General features: G+C 41.7%; 1 protein-coding gene across 2 annotated transcripts in view; it reads left to right on the plus strand.

Moving 5' to 3' along the window:
- EDNRA (endothelin receptor type A) overlaps positions 6,148 to 23,928 on the plus strand; it is a 73,936-nt gene continuing 56,155 nt past the window's right edge. The window contains exons 1-2 of one of the 2 annotated variants that reach the window (XM_005691200.3): positions 6,148 to 6,810; positions 11,164 to 11,664. In XM_005691200.3, the coding sequence (XP_005691257.1) occupies positions 11,245 to 11,664 (420 nt within the window). In that variant the 5' untranslated portion in view covers positions 6,148 to 6,810; positions 11,164 to 11,244. Of the gene's footprint in view, positions 6,811 to 11,163; positions 11,665 to 23,928 lie in introns of those variants that run through there. The other variant, XM_018061587.1, reaches the window with a different exon arrangement.

The following is a 23,928-nucleotide window of genomic DNA, read 5'->3' on the forward strand; positions in this document are numbered from 1 at the left end:
AAAAAAGCTATCATTTATTGCCATTACTCCTGTCATGTGCCAAGACTGCAGGTATTAACACTTTCTTCTTTTTTTTTCCCTTAACTCTTATCTTTTTCATTTCTTCTTTGGTAGTTAAAAGTAAATTCTATCTCTCCTAAGAGAATCTTGAAAAGATAAGACAATTCTTCTATATGCCTCTCAATATCACTGAATAAATTAATAATTTCTTAATAACATCTCATACCTTGTGGTGGTGGTTGTTCAGTCACTAAGTCGTATCCGACTCTTTGCAGATCCCTTGGGTTGCAGCATGCCAGGCCTCCCTCTCCTTCACCATCGCCCAGAGTCGGCCCAAGTTCATCTCCATTGAGTCAGTGACGCCATCCAACCATCTCATCACCCTGTTCTCCTCCTGCGCTCAATCTTTCCCAGCAGCAGGATCTTTTCCCATGAGTAGGCTCTTTACATCAGATGGCCAAAGTATTGGCACTTCAGCTCTTCCCTGTTAGTTCAAATAGTAAAGAATCTAAAAAAAAAAAAAGAAAAGAAAAGAAGCAGAATATTCTCAAAAAAAAAAAAAAAAAAAGAATCTAATGCCTAGTCCAAATCTAAATTTTCCTAGTTCTCAAAAAAATGTCCTTTATAATTGGTTTATGAAAACCAGGATCCAATCCAGGACAATGTAACTCCTCTATGTTTCTAATCTAATCCTTTTTTAATTGATTAATTCATTGAAGAGACAGGGTTAATTGTCCTGTAAAATGTCATAGTTTCTGGATTTATCTATCTGCTTCTCTATGGTATTTGTTTAACTTGTGTGTTCATCTTCCATCTTTCCTGGAAACAAGAATAGCTAAAGTTTTGATTCAGGTTAAACATTTCGGGCCAGATGGAATATGTCATAAGAGGACACCTAATATCTGCTCAGCCAATCATGAGTGATGCTTGATTTTTCAGCCCTCCAATGAGGCCACCAGCAGTTTACAAAACACCTGGGCTACATTCTACCTTCAGTATATTTGGATGAGATATCCTGCAGTCTTGACCACCAGGTGCAAAACACTGTTGCAGTGAGAAAACACTTTAGAGGGACTTTGCTGGCAATTTAATGGTTACGAATCCGCCCTCCAAAGCAGGGAACAATCCCTCGTCGGGAACTAAGATCCCACATACTGCAGGGTAACTAAGCCTGAGCATTGCAACTCCTGAGCCCGCAACTACTGAGCCCCCACGTGCTACAACTAGAGAGCCCACGAGCTGCAACTTAGACCCAGTGCACCCAAATTAAATAATCAATCATTTATTTATTTGAAAAGCAACAGTTTAAAATACTTCCTTTTGTGAATTTAGATTAAAAATGGACCTTCAATTCCCAGGGCTTGCTTTTTCGCCTCCAGACCAATGACACTCACTGCCAACAGCAAGTCTCAGCTCTGATTATGCCTAGTGCTGCTCTAACAGCTTCAGGATCTGGGGTACGCTTCCCCAATTTCTCAGTATCTCTTTTCTCACAACCAGCTGTCCAGCCTTTATCTCTGTGGTTCACACTGTGAGAGTTAGACCTTTTATTGCAGTTCAGATTTGGGGAGCTACGGAATTAGCAATTGTGGAATGGGTCTGCACATTTGAATCAAGGAACTTAAATTCATAAGAACATTTACCCCAAGGACACATGAAAAGTTGCTTTTTAAGTGCTATCTTGAGTATGTCTTAATCTTCTGTAATTATTCTTCAGGAGATCAATGATAATATGACACTGAGAAGGACCACTGTAACTGCCATTACGGTAATTCTCCACTTAATGAGCAGCTTGAACCAGAAGTCAAGTGCACCTGAGAAAGACTCCCTGCAACCTAGAAGATCTGCATATTGCATCCAATCCACCTTCCAGGGAAATAAACAACCTTTGGGAGCTGAGTTGAAAAACTTGGTCGAAATATAAATTACATGTTTTTTAAAAGTATAAAGCAGAGAATACAGAAGTGGGGCAAGTATTTAAAGTCTTGGCTATGGGGAGAAGGTACGTAATTTAAATAGCTGGTTTAAAATCCACTGAAGTCATTTTCCCCAAAGTAAAGCAGAGAGGATGAGAAAATAAATCTCCAAAAACTAAGGAAGGTTTGGATTGTTCTCACCTAGAATGAGGCAAATGTCTTACAAAGGCAGATCTATGCTGGCGATCCATATAAACATATTTGTTTGTATCTGAAGATCTTTCCAGAGAGACAGAAAGCTCTTTAATGAACTTATAGAGCAGGTCAAAAGATAATATTATAGGTGGGAAGATTTCATCTTAATGTCAGGAAGAATTTTTTTTATTGTGGTAAAATATACATAAAATCAATTTCTCATTTTAACCATTTTTAAGTGTATGGTTGTGGCATTAAGTGCAACCGTTACCACTATCCACCTCCAGAACATTTTCATCATCCAATACTGAAACTCTGAAGCCCATTAAATAATAAATCCTCCTTCCCAGAGTCCCTCTTAACCACCATTCTACTTTCTGTCTCTGTGATATCAACGACCATTTCAACTACCTCAAATAGAAAGAAAGAAAGTGAATTCGTTCAGTCGTGTCCAACTCTTTGCAACCCCACAGACTGTAGCCCACCAGGCTTCTCCATCCATGGAATTTTCTAGGCAAGGGCACTGGAGTGGGTTGCCATTTCCTTCTCCAGGGGATCTTCCCAACCCAGGGATCGAACCCAGGTCTCCCGCGTTGTGAGCAGACGCTTTACACTTTGAGCCACCTACCACCTAAATGAGCTGTCATGCCTCTCCTTCTGTATTTGGCTTATTTCACTTACATCATGTCTACAAGTTTCATCTATGTTGTAGCCTGTGTCAGAACTGTATGCCTTTATAAGCCTGAATAATATTTCATTTACATGTATAGACTACATTTTATTTGTCCATTCATCCATAGACGGACATCTGAATCGTTTCCATCTTTTGGCTATTGTAAATTATGCTGCTATGCTATCGTAAAATATGCTGCTATGAATTATGTGTATCTGTTTAAATTCCTGCTTTCAATTATTTTGGGTATGTACCCCAAAATGGACTTACAGTGATTTTATGTTTAATTTTTTGAGGAACGGCTAAACTGTTGTCCACAGCTGCTGCGCCGTCTACATTCCCACCAGCAACACACACGGGTTCCAACCTCTCCACATTATTACCAACACTTGTTGTCTTCTACTTTTTGATAATACCTATCCTAATGAGTGTAAAGAAAAAACTTTGAATAATTAGACCTGTACCACAGCAGGATGAACTGTTCCAAAAGGTAGGGGCTGACGGATGTGCTCTTCCAGAGAATGAACAGGTTCAGTTGTGCAAATATCCAAGTCATGCAGATATCCAAGCGCATCTGGTCACAAAGTAAATAAAGGCTGAAAATCAACACATGTTTCACATGCCAAGGTTTGAGCCCTGGTATAGAACATTTTCTTCCCTGAAAATATTGTCAGCTTGCTAAGCCATGTACCTGAAGTGGCACCTTTTATAATGCAAACAAAGGCACTTATAAAAGCTGTTAATTATTCTGACTGACTGACTCTTCATCATGAGGAAGATGCAGATAGAACAGATTAATGCACAGGCTAACATCCGGTCTATTGGACTAGATGACTATTGAGGTCCTTTCCAATGGTGGTATTCTGTGGATCTCTTCGATAGTATTCCAAAATGAACCTTGAATCCTTTGACACGCCTTGCCTTGACAGATGAAGTCGATAACCCCTTACCTTGAATCTGTGATCCGTGACTGCTTCACTAATAGGAGTAACTGGAATAGGAATAGGAATTCTGCAGGAGTAACACTGTATCAGTTTCTAAGCCCAGACTTTAAGAAACTGGCAGCTACCATTTCCTGTCTCTTGGGACACGCCTCCTTGGAACCCAGCCACCACTCTGTGAAGAACCATAAACCACTTTGTAGGGAGACACACATGGAGAAAACCCAACACTCATTACCAAGAAAGCAAACTATCCTGGAAGTGGAGCCTCCAGCCCCAATAAAGAGGATGATCTGTCCCAGCCAAACCCTGCCCAAATTGCAGATTGATGAGTAAGGTATGTTGTTTTAAACCACTACCATTTTAGGGTGATTTTTCTTTAGCTGCAGCTGATAATCAGAACAGTCTGGAATATAATGTGACCTGTGCTCCAAACTCACATTTCCACAACATGCCTCACACCAACAGTGCACTGAAGGATTCCCGGGTGAGGTCTTCCCTAAGGAGCCCTTGATTAATTTTTTTCCATAGAATGTTTTATTTTGATTATTTACTTGATATTAAACAATCAGATTATTAAATATTCTCTCATGATTTTTATCAAGGTGTAGTTAATTTACAATATGATGTAAGTTACAAGTATATAACATAGTGGTTCATAATTTTTACAGATTATACTCCATTTAAAGTTATTATATTACCTATATTCCCTGTGCTATATATCTTTGTAGATTATTTTATACATAGCAATTTATACTTCTTAATCCCCAATTCCTGTCTAATCTCTTCCCTCTCTCTCCTCACTGGTAACCACTAATTCATTTTCTATATCTGTGTGGTTTCTTTTTGTTATATTTATTGCTGTTTAGTCACTCAGTCATATCTGACTCTTTGCAACACCATGGATTATGGCCCACCAGGCTCCTCTGTCCATGGACTTTTCCAGACAAGATTACTGGAGTGGGTTGTCATTTCCTTCTTATATTTATTAGTTTGTTTTATTCTTTAGATCCCTCATATAAGTGATTGCATATAGTACTTGTCTTTCTCTGCCTTATTTCACTAAACATAATATCCTTTGAATCCATCCATGTTGCAAATGGCAAAATTTTGGGTTTTTTTATGGCTTAGTAGTATTCCATAATATATATATGTACTTTATTAAAAATCAGAGACATTACTTTGCCAACAAAGGTCCATCTAGTCAAAGGTATGGTTTTTCCAGTAGTCCTGTATGAATGTGAGAGTTGGAACATAAAGAAGGCTGAGCGCCGAAGAACTGATGCTTTTGAACTGTGGTATTGGAGAAGACTCTTGAGAGTCCCTTGGTCTGCAAAGAGATCAGACCAGTCAATCCTAAAGGAAATCAATCCTGAATATTCATTAGAAGGACTGATGCTGAAGCTGAAGCTCCAATACTTTGGCCACCTGATGCGAAGAGCTGACTCATTAGAAAAGAGCCTGATGCCAGAAGTCAGGAGGAGAAGGGGACGACAGAGGACAAGATGGTTGGATAGCATCACCGACTCGATGGACGTGAGTTTGAGCAAGCTCAGGGAGATGGTAAAGGACAGGGGAGCCTGGTGTGCTGCAGTCCATGGGCTCACAAAGAGTCAAACATGACTGAGTGACTGAAAAACAACAACTTCTTTATCCATTCATCTATTGATGCATACTTGGGTTGCTTCCAAATTTTGGTGATTGTAAATAATGCACTGGGGTGCATGTATCTTTTTGAATTAGTGTTTTCAGTTTTCTTCAGAGATATACCTAGGAGTGGAATTGCTGGATCATATGGTAGCTCTATTTTTAGTTTTCCAAGAAATCTCCCTACTGTGTTCCACAGTGACTGCACCAATTTACATGCCCATCAAGAGCATATAAGGGTTTCCTTTCTAAGAAGTTTTTATTTCTTTTCCTCATCTGCCTCATCTCCTCTCCCACATTCCCATTTAAGATAAAACTGTTGAAACCCACCTTTGGCAGCATCTGCATCCTCCCTGATTGGATTTCTTGAGGAATCATAGGTTTCTCAGAACCACACACTGGACCCTTCCACAGTCTCTTCAGGAGCTCCTATTTCACCCTGAGCCGGTAGTATATAGCCTTCATGGGACAACATAGACACAAAACGTCCTTGAAACAGTCAGCTGCTGTGCACACTGGCTCTTTGTTGTTGCTGTTCAGTTGCAAAGTTCTGTTGGACTCTGCCACCCATGGACTGCAGCACACCAGGCTTCCCTGTCCTTCACTATCTCTTGGAGTTTGCGCAAATTCATGTCCACTGAATGGGTGATGCAACCTAACCATCTCATCCTCTGCCGCCCCCTTCTCCTTTTGCCTTCAATCTTTCCCAGCACTTTAACTTGCTATAAACTTAAGAGGGAGCTTAGAAGCAAGCAAAGGGGCAGGGAACGCAGAGCATAAACCGCTGGTTCCGGACCCTGACTCTCTGCAGCTGCTCCAAGCAGAAAAAATCTGCTTGCACTCACTGGGGAGGGAAAGGTTTCTCAGCAAGCCCTTCCTTAGTTCTGGGTCTTGTTTGTTAAACTACCCTCCTCCTCGACGACCGCCCCCTCATCACCACCACTTTCATTTCAGGAAGGAAATAGTTAAAAAGACTCCAGCCCTTCAGGGCCTGGGAGGGGGCGGCCGCCTAGTGCTTATAGTGGCTGCATCCCTGGAGGGCTGGAAGGCTGGGACTTTCTCGCCGCCCTTGAGTGGACTAGATCTGGGAGCTTTGCGAGGAGAAGTGGAGGACAGACGCGAGGCGCGTTCCTTCGGAGTTTTCTTTTTCTCGCGAACCCTCGCGCGCGCACACACAGCCAGCCCTTTGGTCTGGCGATTGCGGACCAGAGGTGGAGAAGCTCCATCCCCCCAAGTAGCTGAAGCCTGGCGGCTCGGGGAGGACCTCCCCAGAGAAGCTGTGCCCAGGAAGTTTTCCGAAGCGGAGGCAACGGTGCAACCGGGGCCGCCGCCGCGCCGGATCCCGGGACACTCGCTATTCACCCTCGCCTGTTCGGCTTCAACTCGCCCGGGCGCCGCACACGGACCGCGCAGCCGTCTGAGCCCGCGGAGCTCCACGGTCGGTGCAACTCTTTCCTCTCCGGGTCCCGAGTCGGGTGGGGGAGACGCTGGCGGGCCCCTGCGCAGGGAGGAGAGGTGACCTCCGCCCGTTGTCGCCCGGCGCCGGCACCTCCTGCACCGGGGATGGCATCACCTGCCCGCCGGGGCGCGTGGCTGCGCGGGCGCCTTCCTGGGCGGGTGCGCGCCCGGGAAAGTTTGGGGTTTGGGAAACTGATGCAAAGCCCCTCAGCCTTCCCGGGCGGGCGGCGGAGTTTTCGTCAAAAGAAAACCTGGGTCTCCCTTTTCCAGGCGTGCGAGAACTTTGTGGACCATCACGCCCGTGTCGCTGGCTCCAAAGCCCGCTTGTGAAGTTTGCCCCGCAGCCCGCTGCTCCCGCACGCCCGGGACGTGCCAAGGGTAGCCAAGGGCACCGGGTGTGAGGGGCGGATGTGTTCGGGAAAGATGTTTTTGGAGAACCCCCAGGGCAGCTACTTTGGAAACCTGCCTGTGGAGGTCTGGGCGTTTTGATCTGTGTCCTCCTTTTAAAGGACACTTGTCGCCCTTCACGTGCGGAAAACGAGGGCCGTTCCCACATAATAATCAGCCTCTGTTTACGCCATCCTAATGGCGTTCTGGGTACTTGGCGGCAGAGGAGGTGGGCTGGGAGGCATATTAAAGACAGGCGTTGTCAGTCAAGAGAGTTACTAATTTCTTACTCAGTGAGCAAAACCCACCAAAGTGGGGGGAGGGGGCGGGGCGGGAAACTTATTTAAAAGTTCCTAGTTTATCTGTTTTTCTTTTTTCTCGTGTAGATTATTTATGTTCCCTCGCCCCCGCCCTCCGTTTTGTGTTAACTAATTGAGAAATACCCTGGCAATCATTTCATGTAAATTACCTGCTCTAAGCTCATGCCATGTGGGTAAGGCTGGAATTTCCAAATCACGAATTTGATGAACTTTGATCTGGAGAGTCCCCAGATATGAAAAGGTTTAAGCATCAGGATAGAGTCCTCTTGCTTCATAATAGCTTTTGAACTCCAGCAAATCCTTAGACCCCAAATATGAAGAATGCTGAATCTGTAAACCAGGTTCCTCAGGTCTGAACCTGAGAGGCTTCACTAGAGCTATGACTGATGATGAGTGATGATCTGAAGCCAGCGTGACTTAGATCCATGGAGATGAGCTAAGACTCATCCTTGGAGGAACATGCAGTTCAGAGGGGTTTTTCCCTTTGGTTTTGTGTCTTTCAGCCAATGATGATATGGCAGTCACATGCCTTTGCCAAGTATACCTTAGTTCTGCAGCTTCATGTGTGTACAGACAAGGCTGAGCGAGATGACTTCAGAAATGGTGGTGTCACTGTTGGAGGAGGGAGACAAGTGGTTTTTATGGTAGCCAGCTCACACTTTGATAACAACCCACAGTTTGATAAGACTCCTCAACTCTTGCGGTAATCAGCTCACCAAGCGAACCGAAGTGCTGATGTTCAAACAGTAGTGCTACTTTTGTGAACCACCTAGCCAGGTCCGTTCACAAAATATCCTCCTAGCAGACTATGATGGGCACAGAGCCATTCCATTTCTGAGAAAGGCCTTCTTGTCTCTTACTTTGAAGAAAACTCATTAAGGTTCATTCCCATTGGGAAACTGGAAGGCATTAATCACTTAAATAGCATAAGATATTGAAGAATTTCCTTTTTTCATCTCTGATCTGAAGAGAAGGGTGATGATATGCTTTATTCTTGGAGCGGTGTGGGGTGGAGTCCTGATCACCACTGTGTAACTGAAATAGCGGCGTTTCATAGGTCTATCAATATTTTGTCAGATACTCCAAACTGTAAGCAAGGGAAAAAAGAAAAACAAAACTGCATACTATTTGACTTGGTCAAAAAGTTCATTTTGTACCAGCTTTTTCCATAAGCTGGTACAAAAAACCCAAATGAACTTTTTGGCCAATCCAATACTTGCAATTGTCTAGGCAGAACCGTGTGCCCAGTATGCTCGTAGCTTAGAAAAATTGATATTTGAATCATTTAATCAGACTGAATCAAGTCCTATGATTAATTAGACTGAAGGGTTATACCTGGCCTACCACTTCTTGGTCACAAAAACATAACTTCTTCAAGGCTGTTTCCTCTTGATATTCTCCCTGCCTACCTAGGGCTGTAAAGCTCAAGTCAGATAACAAATAGGTGTAAAATAGATTACCATAGCAAGTAAACATTTTTTGGCCTCGTGGCATAGTTGCCTGACCAGGGTTGGAACCCGTGCTCCCTGCAGTGAAAGCACAGGGTCTTAACCACTGCACCACCAGGGAAATCCCAAATTAATTCAGGTTCCTGGGGAAAAAAATCTCTGGGGAAGGCAGAAGTGTACAGTATTGCATCTTACATTTACTTTAGACCTGTACCCCTTGCATAAATCTCATTTCTTCATATATTAATTATGCCCTAAGCTTTATTAATAACCAAGGTAACTGTCAAACTCCTAAACATGGTTGATATCAACCATGGATAGACTCAAAAGGACACAATTCTTAAAACTTAAATTGTGACCTGGGTGTGTTCATCCTATACATACACTACATCACAAATGAAAGATTCACAAAAACTCACAGAAAATATCCAAAAGATCAAAATGGGAAGCGCCATTTTTATATATGATTGTTGTGTAATCACCAGCCTCCCTCATTTCCCAGCATCTTTTCTTTAAGCACTCAAGTAGAAATCTAGACTTCCTGAACAAGAAGGACCACTTGCTCTCTGCCAGTGACTAAAACAAAACAATGAAATGGTCTTTTGCAATCATATCTAAGCACCCTGCAGTGTCTGTTACTTCTTCAGAATGCTTGAAACATTGTTGAATGTTTTAAGTGCTGAGTGTACAGTCTAGCAGTTAGGAGCTCAGACTCAAAGTCAGACTCACCTGCCCCGGTGTCATAGAAGGGCCACATCAGCTATGGTCTTGACAAGCTACTTGACCTTCCTGAGCCTGTTTCCCTGTGTTTATAATGGAAACAGATATACAGTTCTCGTGGTCATTGTATGGATGAGATGACATCACACATGTGAAGTGCTCAACGTGGTGAATGGCTGGTCAGAATCGAGGTAGCTATAAAGGATGTTTAAAGAATGTATAAAGGATATTTGGAAAATCCAATAGTACACCTGGTCTGGGAAGGTTCATTACTCCTAGTTCTACTCATTGACAAATATTCTTACAGTAATTTCTGACAAATGGAAGAGCAAAAAACTCCTGTCAGAGGATGTAGATTGGACTTCCCTGAAGGTTAAGACCTGTGGTTAAGACTCCATGCTTCCAAAGCAGGGGGCGTGTATTCAATCCCTGGTCAGGGAACTAGGATCCTACATGCCGTGCAATGCCCACCCCCAAAACAAGAGGCAGACTGTATACATTATTCATCCAAGTTTTTAATAAAATAAATATTCTGTCTTTATCAACTATCTTATTTTTAATTGACTAAGATTGTTAAATGTATTGATGGTTTACTTACAGTTCTGATTTTCAGTGAACATAATACTTAATAGCACCTGAGCTGCACTTCATTTCTATTTTATTAAACACATACATGTGCATTTTATTTCTATGTTCATCATAGAAATAAACACACACATGTTAACAGCACACGTGTTGAAATACTAGATTGTTAATTGTAAAATTTGGTGATCTTATGCCTTACTACTATATGACTTTCACTCAGTATGTAATGTCTTTTCCATTAGTAAATAAAATATTGTTATCTCAACTCTTGAAGATTTTCTGTAATTCAGGCTATCAGTCTAAGTGTAAGGGAGAAAAGAAAGTAACTTCTTCTGTTCTACCTAAAGAGGAAACTGTCAAGGCCTCATTCATATTATCATCTAGATGTAGACGTGTGCATGCGTGTCCATTTGCTTCAGTCATGTCCGACTCTGTGCAATCCTATCGACTGTAGCCCGCCAGGCTCCTCTGTCCATGGGACTTCGCAGGCAAGAATACTGGAGTGGTTTGCCATGCCTCCTCCAGGGGATCCTCCCAACCCAGCGATTGAACCTGAGGCATCTCCTTCATCTTCTATATTGCAGGCGGACTCTTTACCACTGAGCCATCCAGGAAGCCCCAGATGTAGGTATAGCTATGGGAGACAGGTGAGAGAGACAGAGGCAGTGGCAGACATACAGAGATATAACTTGCCCTGATAGAGAGCTTTGATCTTGTCTGCTTTTGTTCTCCCATGGGGTAACCTGACACAGATGTTATCTACTTACCAAATAAATCCTGCTTTTTAACTGAAGCAGTAAATTATCATCAACTGCAATCTTACTGGCAGCTGGATTTGTAACCAAAATCATTTTTTCTCTTTTCTTTTTCCAGGTGGAGAAAGGAAGGAAAAAAAAAAAAAAAGAGGGTGTCAAATCAACAGATTAAGTGACATTTCCTGAAATTTGCATCGAGATGGAAACCTTTTTGCTCAGGGTGTCCTTCTGGGTGGCGCTGGTCGGAGGTGTCATCAGTGATAACGCTGAAAGCTACAGCACAAACCTAAGCATCCGTGTGGACAGTGTCACCACTTTCCATGGGACAGAACTCAGCTTCGTGGTTACCACACATCAACCCACGAATTTGGCCCTCCCCAGCAATGGCTCAGTGCACAACTATTGCCCACAACAGACTAAGATTACTTCAGCTTTCAAGTACATTAACACTGTGATATCATGTACTATTTTCATCGTGGGAATGGTGGGGAATGCAACCCTGCTCAGGATCATTTACCAGAACAAGTGCATGCGGAATGGCCCCAACGCGCTGATAGCCAGCCTTGCCCTTGGAGACCTTATCTATGTGGTCATTGATCTCCCTATCAATGTATTTAAGGTAGGAAATCACCGCACGTGCGTTTGCAGGTTGGAATGCATGCTCTGGTTCCATAGTTGAGAGAGGTGCTACAGACCTTTCTGTCCTTTGGAATTCCAGTCTGTGCTTTTACTGAGAGCCATTTCTGCTGTCTTGAAACTGGGTGACATTTCCTATTTTTATTATTTCTTCAATGTGACACTGATTTTCTGACTTATTTATTAACAAAAGAGTATCTCAGGGATGACTCTTCAAAGTTATGGTCTTCCATGAATGGGGTTCTCATGCCAGTCCTAAGCTGGCTGAGTGGATGGGCAATATGGGAAAAGAGCAGTGGATGTTTTTGAGAGTCCATTTCTGGGGTGAGACCTACTGAGCCCAACAAGTATTTAAAATAAATGTATCTTCAGTTTTAGTTACCTTTTCAGCGTGATGCTGTCTGGGAGCCAGATATCCACAGTGTGACTTGAAATGAGAGGGCTTGTTTTATTTTGGCTGTCTGGCTGATTGAAGTCAAAGGTCATGCTGGCTTCTGCAGTTATCTGGGTGACTTAGAGATAACAGGGTGCATGTGTTGGCAAGCCTGGTGATCACGTTGAGCAGCGTTGCTAAAACCATTTAAAACAGGCATCGCTTTACCACTGCCTCCCCCCTTGTTTCAGCTTACATTTATGCAGCACCCACTGTCTGCCTGCATGCACCCACTGTCCAGAGCGAGGCAGGAGGACCCAAGGTAGTGCCTCGGTGGGAGAAAATGGTAACTCACCCATTGTTGGTGTGATCACCTTGCTTTCGGGACTGCTGCTGCTGCTAAGTCACTTCAGTCGTGTCCGACTCTGCGCGACCCCATAGATGGCAGCCCACCAGGCTCCGCCGTCCCTGGGATTCTCCAGGCAAGAACATTGGAGTAGCTCTCAGGACTAGTTAGTACCAAAACAACCACAGCCAAAAGGAATTAGTCGTTCCATATTTGGTTTAGTGGTTGTGAGGGGAAAACTGCTGCAAGAATTCAAATGAGCTAAAATTCAAATGAAATTTCATGGTCTTTGCCAGATGTTTCGGAATGTCTTTATTCCTAGCCCAGGGAAAGCACGTTCCTCAGCCTTCTTTTTTTTTTTTTTCCCCTTCTATGTATTATCTGTAGAAACAAAACTATTCTGAGCAAGAATACTCTGAAATATGACTGAGAGTGGAAAGTTTTGTCAGTTACAGACATGATTAGTTTTACGAGAAATAATAGCCTCTCGGTTTTAAGTAAATAGACTGCAACCGTGGTGAAATGACACTGGCCTACTAGAAGAAGCAGTGGTCTGACAACAAAGATGAAAACACTGATGAAAACTTTGAACATTACAAGGAAATAAATCATCTCACAATTATTCCAGTATTCTGTTTGCCAAATTGGGGGAATTAGACAACAAAAAGTTAAAAATCACATATCATCTCTTTCCACAGAAGGGCATGAACACATGTGTTTTCTATTTGAACTTAAAGCAGAATTTCAGAACCAAATTAGGAGGCAAAATTGTAAATAGGAGGCAAATGTGTAAATAATTTAAAATATTTAACATATGCTACAGAACTTCATTTTTTTTCTTTTCAAAGTTTTTTATTTTCTCTTTGTGAAATAGTATATGTACTCAGCATAGCTTCCTCAAGACATCTCTTTAGTAAGAGATTAAAAAATGTCGACATGACTTATTCACAATCATGGTGTAGAATATTAAATAAACATTGATTATTCATATTTATACAGCTAGTTAACCAACCCATTATGGCTCAGGAAAACGACAGAACTGTCTCTGAATAATAATCCCTATCTGACCATGTGCAAAAGCAGCTTTTTGGCACATCAGTATCTGCTGAGAAGGAGACTTCTCTCTTTGAGGTGCTACCTGCCACTCACCAGACTAAACTTCATTTCTATTCCATAATAACATTTTAAGTCAGATCACATGGAATAACTCCAAATTTGGTGAAAATTCAAATAAATCTTTGTTTTACATTCATACAGCAATGCGTGAAAACTAGCACTTCCTTATTTGACTTTATAAGTCTTCCATCTTGGGAATCCAATACTTTATAGTGCCGTTTTCAACAATGTGGACAGTTTGATGTGTTTCTTTGTTGTGGGAGTACTTTCATATAATTCCTGTTTTTCTAAAACTCATGTAATGAGTCATTTAACCAATGGTTATTTTAGAAAGTAAACCTTTGGGGTTAAAAAAAATTACTCTTTAGTCATTTCAGTCTTCTTTCAGGGGAAAAGAGAAAAGCACTGGAGTGAGCATAAAAGTCTCACAATATTCAGGAGTTATTTCTACTTCCTCCTGGCAGTCCTCTTGTCTGGGTTAGGGAACCATAAGATGTTACTGTTTCTTTGACTTTTGCCTGAGAGGGTCAAGAGAATTTCTTCTAAGCAAGCTGCCTCCTGCTGTTAAGAGTCTGATGCCTTGAAGTCTCACACATCAGACCTATGGATTCCTCTGACCATGTCGAGCTGTCTCTGTATTTCAGGGCAAAATAGTAGCCATCTAGTTTCACTGTACCATTATGTTTAGGTACCAATGAAAAGTGCACAGACTTGAAGAACATTCTATTGAAGAGATGCATGAAGCTTCTTTATCTCCCCTACTATTAGAATTAGGTTGAAAGAAGAATGGTTGAAAGGACGTGCCATGTTCTTCAAAGAAAGATAAGTTTTCAAATCTCACATGTGGTCATTGTGTTTAAGAGTTCCATCACTTGCTTTTTAGACTCAGTTCTAAGGTGTCTCCAGAGGGCAGATATTGCACTGAGTTGGGTTAGAATCAGAATAAGTGAAAGCAGTGTACAGGCGGCAAGCTAGACTTGCTAATTAGACTATTACAATAAAAAGGAGAGTACATGACAAAGTGTTCTTTCTATTCGCATTTTGTTATCTTCCTTTCACTTTGAAAGAGGTTGCCCTGAAACTGTTTCATGTATTGATGTGCTGGAAGAGCAGAGCAGCCAGTCTCAGACGACTAGGCTGTTTCTGTTCGGTCATCATCCCGTGCAGCTGGTGTTGGGTGGCTTGGGATGCTCTGTGGGCATGGAAGATGCGTTCGCTACACATCTGAATTTCCAGGTTTCCTTGTTGATGTCTGTCATGCCAGGATTTCTTCCTCCAGGCTGTAATGGACATTGCCTGCACTTATCATGTGCTTCTCTGCTTGGACACCCCCAAGAGCTCCTGCTTCTTCCTAACATGCACGTGCAGCTGTTGTGCGAATGCCTCACTCCCCCAAGTAACGTTCTCCACCCTGAGACTGGATATAGTCACCGAATTGCCTCTGCTGAAGCATGTACAAATCCTGAATTTAAAACTGAATTAGGTCTTAAGTTATATACATTGCATGGAGAAGAAATAACCCAAAAAGTGAAGAGAAATTCCTCTGGCCCTGTTTACACTTGTGCGAGTACACACACACACACACACACACACTCACACTCACACATACTTGATAATAAAAATCAAACAGTCTGAGACAATAAACTATAAAGTAGAAGGAACCAAAGGATGCAAATAAATGCCAATTACCTTGTTGGCTTTCAAATGGCAATGTTGAAGAAATGCTATTGTTTATCAAGGGATTACTCTAATTTTGAATTGTACAAAAAAAAAAAAGCACATATCATTAGCTTCATGAGAAGACTGACAAAAATAGGAGAGAGGAGCGAAAAGGAGTTAGTAGACCCTTTCAAATAGTCACACTTATAACCAAACTGATGATGGATTCAATCTGTCAAGAATTACACTGATATCCTGAATTTTCAAGGAAGGTAAAAACGTAGCAAAATAGATCAATCTGAATATAAAATATTTACATTCATTACAATGACAAAGCATCATATCTGTGTTTCGAATGCAAAAATACCCCCTAATGACTCAATGACCATATAGAAGTATAGAATTTAATAATTATATATTTTTTTAATGACTCATTTATGTGAACTTTAGGGAGAGAAGTTTTAAACTTGAATAGAGTGGAAACCCTAAAAGTGATGTTGGTGCATGGGTGGGCCAAAGCTTGGTATCATGTGCTCTCAGTTCAGTTCAGTCGCTCAGTCGTGGCTGATTCTTTGTGACCCCACGAACTGCAGCACGCCAGGCTTCCCTGTCCATCACCAACTCCTGGAGCTTACTCAAACCCGTGTCCATCGAGTCGGTGATGCCATGTGCTTTCAGGACAACAGTAACTCAGATGTACACACAGATACGCCCATATGCCATTGCACCTCAGCCTCTTAAGCAGAAGCTGGAATGTGGGGAGATTTATGTAGGAAGGAAGCAGAATGGAGAGGATGAGATTGGCAGCCATGGGAAGAGGGAAGCAGGTGAGCCCAGGGACTTGGCATGGAAATGCCATCACCGGGGGGAGCTGGAACCAGTGATGTCATAGACAGTCCTGTAGGTGAATCACGGCTCCACGTAGCATGTAGGTTAAGGCAGATCTCTGAGAAGGAGCTAAGCAGCCGGCGACACATCCAGTAATTAGTTGTTGACTGATTGGGTCCACTCCAAGCAACCACCTCTTCCTGAGGACAGCAAGGAAAAATAAACAAAGACAATTTCTGTATGAAATTATCAAGGATCTTTTGCAATGAAAAGCCAAGGTTCCCAGTATGTTGCTCTGGCAGAGGATCTGAGCAATGTGGGAACCAGAGACGTTCGCACAAAGCCAGTTTATCTCCATATTCACACAGACTTTGACATCTTGTGCAACTGAAATCCATCTTGTTTGGGCAGCCATACAAGAGTTGTTTCCGGACACATCAAATCACCAGGGCAATATCTGTGTTGGAAACAAATTGCCCCAGCATATAAAGCATATGCCTCAAACATAGAACCTGTTCAATAACTGCTTTTTAATACAACTTAATGAAACCACGTCAAAATGATGTGATTAAAATTAACTTCTTTTTTTCCCCACTGAAGTAGAGTTGATTGACAAGGTTGTGCTAATTTCTGCTGTACAGCAAAGTGATTCAGTCAAACAGATAGATCCTTTTTCATATTCTTTCCCATTATGGTTTTTCACAGGATATTGAATCTAGTTCCCTGTGCTATACAGTAGGGCCTCGTTGTTTATCCATCCTATAGATAAGAGTTTGCATCTCCTAATCCCAAACTCCCAGTCCTTCTCTCCCACCCTACTTCCCCCTTGGCAACCACAAGTCTGTCTTCTATGTCTGTGGGTCTCTTTCTGTTTCTTAGATAAGTAAAAAATATAGGAACACTTCACAGATTTGCATGTCATCCTTGCCCAGGGGCCTTGCTAATATCTGTATTGTTCCAGTTTTAGTATATGTGCTGCTGAAATGAGCACCAAAACACACTTGTAATCTGATTTTTCTGAGAGCTTCAAATTAAAATATTGATGATGATAAGGACGATGATGTTGATCTGTCAGAGGGGGGCTTCATTTACAAACAAGGCACAGTGTATCCTCTGTGGTGTGCACATGCTGCTCCCCCAAGTCGATCAAATTACCCACCACTGCATGTATAATCATGATGTTTGCCTTTTACTCGTCATCAAGCAAATAAAAACCGGCCTTTCTCATATATTCCAGTAATAGCCCTGGAATCATAAAATTAGGTGTGCCCTAAATTTTCAGAAAGAGAACGTGTCCCTTCACCGAGCTTTCTGTCTTCTTATTGGTACCCCATACCCCAGCTCATCATGTCCTGTTAGGTGTCTCTGATTTGGCCTCATCTCTCCGTGCTTCTCATCCGCTCCTCTTTATCCAGCTAACCAAGCTAAGCAAGATGCTCCTTCTGCCTGAAGTGTTCTCCCTCATGCCTCCTCTGGTTTATTCCACTGTATGCTTCCGATCTCAGCTGCAGTGTCTCTTTGTGTGGCAAGCGTGCCTGACCTAGACTGGGTCAGGGCCTTCCTCCTGGGCCCCGTGACGCTCTCTGTTAGCCCTGTAAGAGCACGGAACACACGCCCTATTGTCTCTGACAATTCCCTTGCCTGTTTGCCCCTTATAGACTGCAGGTCCCCTGAGGCATGCTGCCATCATCCTCATTTATCACGGTTTCTCCACATCCCACAGTGCGCCCAGTTTCAATACTTGATGAATGAGCAAAATAAGAAAAATGTACTGTATTTGTCTCTATAAGAATGTTTTTCTCCCATGCAATTCCAGATCTAAAGACAGGCTTGCTTTTTGAATTTATTGAATCTCTACTATGCCCCTGCAAACCAGGATAGCTCAAAGTCCATAAATCTAGGAGAGAAATGTATGCACTATCACAAGATTGTTTTCTGTTTGTCTTTAGAGGTCAAGAGTTCTTTTTCTATGGTCTGCCATTATATTGTTTAATTTCCTCTCTCTTGAGTGGTGTAACCAATTAAAGAATCTTGTTTCAAGATTTTGTGCAATACACAGTCCTTCAGCGTAGTTGTAATTGTGGTTTCAACTGAAATATTCAACCTACAAGTGATTTAGAATATCAAAATGAACATTCATATCACCAAACATTTTATTTGCTCTTTAGAGAACAGGAAACAGATTGATTTTCTGGCGTAGCTGAGACACAGGAAGATTGTAAAAGTTCATTATGCTAACTAGCTGACCTAAGGATATATGTACATATTAAATGACAGAGTGATAAATTTGTTACCCAATTTGCTGTTTATTATAAGGAAGTTGCTGTCTGCAAAGGCTTCAGAACCCTTTCCAACTCTACCTCCCCTTCTGGCTTTTCGTTTCCTGTGTCTGGGAATCTCATTGCTTTCTGTCATGGTCCTGTTAAGTAATTATTCTCATGTGAGGTTACTCAGCTAACCCTCAGCATTTGGCTCACAGCACAGTTACTCCCATTTCGCTGATGGGGGATGGAAACCATGTATCACGGCAGGATTGTTCCCAGGGCTGAGAGGCGCTTTCAGTCCCCTTCTCCCTGGGAAGGTGTTGGGATGTACAGAACATTGTGACATGTACTTCTCCATCAAACAGGACAGATCACGGAAGAGGGTGCTGTGTTCTAAACTGAAATAGTGATGCATAAATGCTTTACTTTTGAGAAAAGAATTTTCTCATATACACTGTGTGTGTGTGTGTGTTGCAGTAATTCCATCATTCTGTGTAGTAAAAGCAGATGTCCTGGCTATTGTATTCTGAAATATTTCTATAGTGTCTTTGTCCCATGAGTTGCTAGCATGGGAGTGTCATTTCTTTATTATCAAACAAAATTTACACAGTTTGTATATAGAGTGTATGAACTAAAATGAAAGAGGATGGGGTATGAAGTTTCTGTCTCTGAAGCTGATTTGAAGGCTAGAGTGGTTAAATCAGGAATGTTCTTAAGCAACTCTGTCAAAATAAATTTGATACACAGCCAGAAATTCTACTACTGCTTTCTGGATCTACCATAATCTCTTGGGAGCTAGAATTATTGCTTTCTATAGCTACCATTTTATTTTTAACTAGGTCTAGTTTTTCTTGGAAAAACTTTCCTACATTATAAAGGTAATAGTTGATATTAAACTGTAATAGAACTGAACATAAGTCTCATTCAGTGTTACTATTTGATAGCCTTATTTTCAAATTTGAACATCAAATTTTACAAAACCACATGCTCTAAAATGTTTCTTTAAATTTGGGAGGTTTGACGTCTTCATGTTCCTGAACTCAAGAAGCAAAAATCAAGTGTGCCCTCAGATTTAGTATTATTTTTGTGAATGTGCAAATTTAAATTTCTCGAAAATTTAGAGAATTTAGAATTTAAACTTCTCTAAAAGTTTCGTCAGCATCATTTGCCATCATGATTTAAACTTGGCAAATGGGATAGACAACAGAAGTTACTCAAATCGTGCTTCTCATAACACTTAAACATGAGAGTCTTATCATTTTAGATCGAGTTTTATACTAGAAAGTAATGGAGGTGGGCAACTGTTGGCCATTTGGTTACTCAGTTACATCAGATCTCTCTTCTCTAAATATTCTTTATCTATTCATTCATAAATATTTATTGAGCTCCTCCTATATGTCAGTTACTGGGGAATTAGCAGTGAACAAAAGCAGTCCTTGTCCTCAAAGAGTTTACATTCTAGTAGGAGAACAAGACAACAATCAAGTTAAGTCTGTGAAATAGCAGCTCAGGAGAAAAGCAAAACAGAGAAGAGGAATGGGGGGAGCGGAAAAAAAAAAAAAGAAGAGGAATAAAAGTGGGAGGAGTGAGTAAATAACTCAATAGAAGGCGATGTCGAATAAAAACGAAAACTTAAAGGAGCAAACCATCCCACTGTCTATAAAGAAAGAGCATCCAGCCAGTGGAAATGGCAAGTGCAAAGGCCCTGGGGCAAGAATGTGCCCAGAGGGTCAGTGGAGCAGCAAGGAAGCCATGTGGTTGGTTGGAAGGAAGAAATACTGGGGTAGGGTGAGCGATGCAGGGAAGCAGATAACATAGGGCCTAGCAATAGAGGACCATTTAATTTATTGTCCAAACCAAGATGCTTTAAGGGTAAAAGGAAACACTATCAATAATTGCATCTGGACAATAGGCATAAAAGGAGACACTCAATAATTGCGTCTGGACAATTTGTAGGCATGAGAAAAGTAGGAAGCCTAGTCACCCTACCTATACACCTTTATAAAACCTTTAGCTTATTTCTGTGGGTGAGATAGGAAAGTTTTAGAAGGTTATGAACAGATGAGTGACATGATCTATTTTACATTTTAACAAGAACTTGCTGGCTACTGGGTTGAGAAGCATTCCCTAAATCGACGAAGGAAAAATATACAATGAAAATACATTATGTGTACCAGTTTATAGGGTTTCCCTGGTGGTCCATTCAGCAAAGAAGCTGCCTGCGATGCCAGAGAGGTGGGTGTGACCCCTGGGTCGGGGAAGATCCCCTGGAAAAGAAAATGGCAACCTGCTCCAGTATTCTTGTCTGGAAAATCCCATGGACAGAGGAGTCTGGTGGGTCACAGTCCACGGTTCACAGAGTTGGACACGACTGGGCAACTAAACCAGCACCACCATGCCAATTTATAACGGGAGAATACTGCCCCCTAAAGCTTAATTAGTGTTTACTCTGTACCAAGCTAACTCATTGGATCCTCACAGCAAACTGACTGCACTGCTATTGCCTGAAAATGAAGACTGAGGCACAGTGTTTCAAGAATGTTCTCAAGGTCACACAGTCAGCAAGTTGCAGAGCCAAGATCAGGATCCAGCCTGATCTCAGAGGCCATGCTGTTAGCTAAGCCGCCACACTGCTTCTCTTCCATATGCCTCGGAAGACAAACCTGATGGTCATCCAGATGTCAGCCCTAGTACAGAAATAAATTTTCAAAGACTGTGTTCAAAAATAGTCATCCCCCTTTCTTCCCTGCATTAAATCCGATATTTCTTTAGTTGTTTATTTAGGACAGAAGTCACACACTACAGAGGAAGGATGTATACGAAACAGAGATTGCTCTCCAGAATAGCATTTGTGTTCTAAGTCTTGCAGATTGCATTGGAACATCTGGTAACCAGATTTTTGTATTCTATACTCATTGTCATCCTGGTGAGATCAACTGACAGAAGGAAGCCAGAAAATAAAGATAAATAAACTGTAAAAAAAAAAAAAAAAGGTTAAGTCCTTTGATGATCTGATTGCTTAGACATATATATCTGCTCAGAGGAACATGTTTTGCCAAACTGATGTCTCATCCAGTTATTACAGGAAAAGCTAGGCAATCTGTAGGCATGACACAGGAGCATGAATGTCTATGGCTTTACCACAGTTCCAGGTGGGATATGAACACCTGATTTTATTGATAAAACTAAATGTTGCATTTCTAGACCCTCCTCCCCAGGAGTTTACCAAATGCATAGGAATTAAATGGGGAATATGAAAGAATAATGAATGACATTTGGGGACATGTCTCAAATTATATTTAAAAAGAAGCTAGAAATAAAATGCCTAGGAGTAAACTTAACCAAGGGGGTAAAAGACCTATACTCTGAAAATTGTAAAACACTGACGAAGGAAATTGAAGATGATATAAAGAAATGTAAAGATACTTCATGCTCTTGGACTGGAAGAATTAATAATGTTAAGATGGCCATGTTACACAAAACAATCTCCAGATTTAGTATAATTCTTATCAAAATACCCATGTCATTTTTCACAGAACTAAACAATTCTAAAATTTATATAAAACCACAAAAGATCCAAATTGCCAAAGCCATCTTAGGCAAAAGAGCAAAACTGGAAGTATCGCCCTTCCTGACTGCAGGCTATACTATCAGTTCAGTTCAGTCGCTCATTCGTGTCTGACTCTTTGCCACCCCATGGACTGCAGCACACCAGGCCTCCCTGTCCATCACCAACTTCCGGAGTTCACCCAAACTCATGGTCATCGAGTCAGTGATGCCATCCAACCATCTCATCCTCTGTCATCCCCTTCTCCTCCTGCCTTAAATCTTTCCCAGCATCAGGGTCTTTTCCAATGAGTCAGTTCTCATCAGGTGCCCAAAGTATTGGAATTTCAGCTTCAGCATCAGTCCTTCCAATGAATATTCAGGACTGATTTCCTTTAAGATGGACTTGTTGGATCTCCTTGCAGTCCAAGGGACTCTCAAGAGTCTTCTCCAACACCACAGTTCAAAAGCATCAGTTCTTCAGCACTCAGCTTTCTTTATAGTCCAACTCTCATGTCCATACATGACTACTAGAAAAACCATAGCTTTGACTAGATGGACCTTTGGTAGCAAAGTAATATCTCTGCTTTTTAATATGCTATCTAGATTGGTCAAGCTTTTCTTCCAAGAAGCAAGTGTCTTTTAATTTCACAGCTGTGTCACCATCTGCAATGATTTTGGAGACCAAAAAAATAAAGTCTGTCACTGTTTCCACTGTTTCCCATCTATTTGCCATGAAGTGATGGGACCAGATGCCATGATCTTAGTTTTCTGAATGTTGAGTTTTAGGCCAACTTTTTCACCCTCCGCTTTCACTTTCATCAAGAGGCTCTTTAGCTGTTCTTTGCTTTCTGCCATAAGGGTGGTGTCATCTGCAAATCTGAGATTATTGATATTTCTCCCAGCAATCTTGATTCCAGCTTGTGCTTCTTCCAGCCCAGCGTTTCTCATGATGTACTCTGCATAGAAGTTAAATAAGCAGGGTGACAATATACAACCTTGACGTACACCTTTCCCGATTTGGAACCAGTCTGTTGTTCCATGTCCAGTTCTAACTGTTGCTTCCTGACCTGCATACAGATTTCTCAAGAGGCAGGTCAGGTGGTCTGGTATTCCCATCTCTTTCAGAATTTTCCACAGTTTATTGTGATTCACACAGTCAAAGGATTTGGCGTAGTCAATAAAGCAGAAATAGATGTTTCTCTGGAGCTGTCTTGCTTTTTCAATGATCCAGCGGATGTTGGCAATTTGATCTCTAGTTCCTCTGCCTTTTCTAAATCCAGCTTGAACATCTGGAAGTTCACGGTTCACATACTGTTGAAGCCTGGCTTGGAGAATTTTGAGCATTTGAATGCAGAGTTCCAAAGAATAGCAAGGAGAGATAAGGAAGCCTTCCTCAATGATCAATGCAAAGAAATAGAGAAAAACAATAGAATGAGAAAGACTAGAGATCTCTTCAAGAAAATTAGAGATACCAAGGGAACATTTCGTGCAAAAATGGGCACAATAAAGGGTAGAAATGGTATGGACCTAACAGAAGCAGAAGATATTAAGAAGAGGTGGCAAGAATACACAGAAGAACTATACAAAAAAGATTTTCGCAACCCAGATAATCACAATGGTATGATCACTCACCTAGAGCCAGACATCCTGGAGTGTGAAGTCAAGTGGGCCTTAGGAAGCATCACTACAGACAAAGCTAGTGGAGGTGATGGAATTCCAGTTGAGCTATTTCAAATTCTAAAAGATGATGCTGTGAAAGTGCTGCCCTCAATATGCCAGCAAATTTGGAAAACTCAGCAGTGAGCAGTGGCCACAGGACTGGAAGAGGTCAGTGTTCCTTCCAATCCCAAAGAAAGGCTATGCCAAAGAATGCTCAAACTACCACACAGACTATATATAAACCTACAGTAAACAAAATACATGGTCCTGGCACAGAAGCAGCCACATCATTGATCAGTGGAACAGAATAGGGATACGAGAAATAAACCCATGCGCCTATGGTCAGTTAATCTGCAACAAAGAAGGCAAGAATATACAGTGGAGAAAAGACACTCTCTTCAATAAGTAGTGCTGAGAACTGGATGGCTACATTTCCTTATACCATATAGAAAA

Source organism: Capra hircus, chromosome 17 (assembly GCF_001704415.2).
Source record: "Capra hircus breed San Clemente chromosome 17, ASM170441v1, whole genome shotgun sequence".
In the NCBI taxonomy this organism is placed as follows: domain Eukaryota; kingdom Metazoa; phylum Chordata; class Mammalia; order Artiodactyla; family Bovidae; genus Capra; species Capra hircus.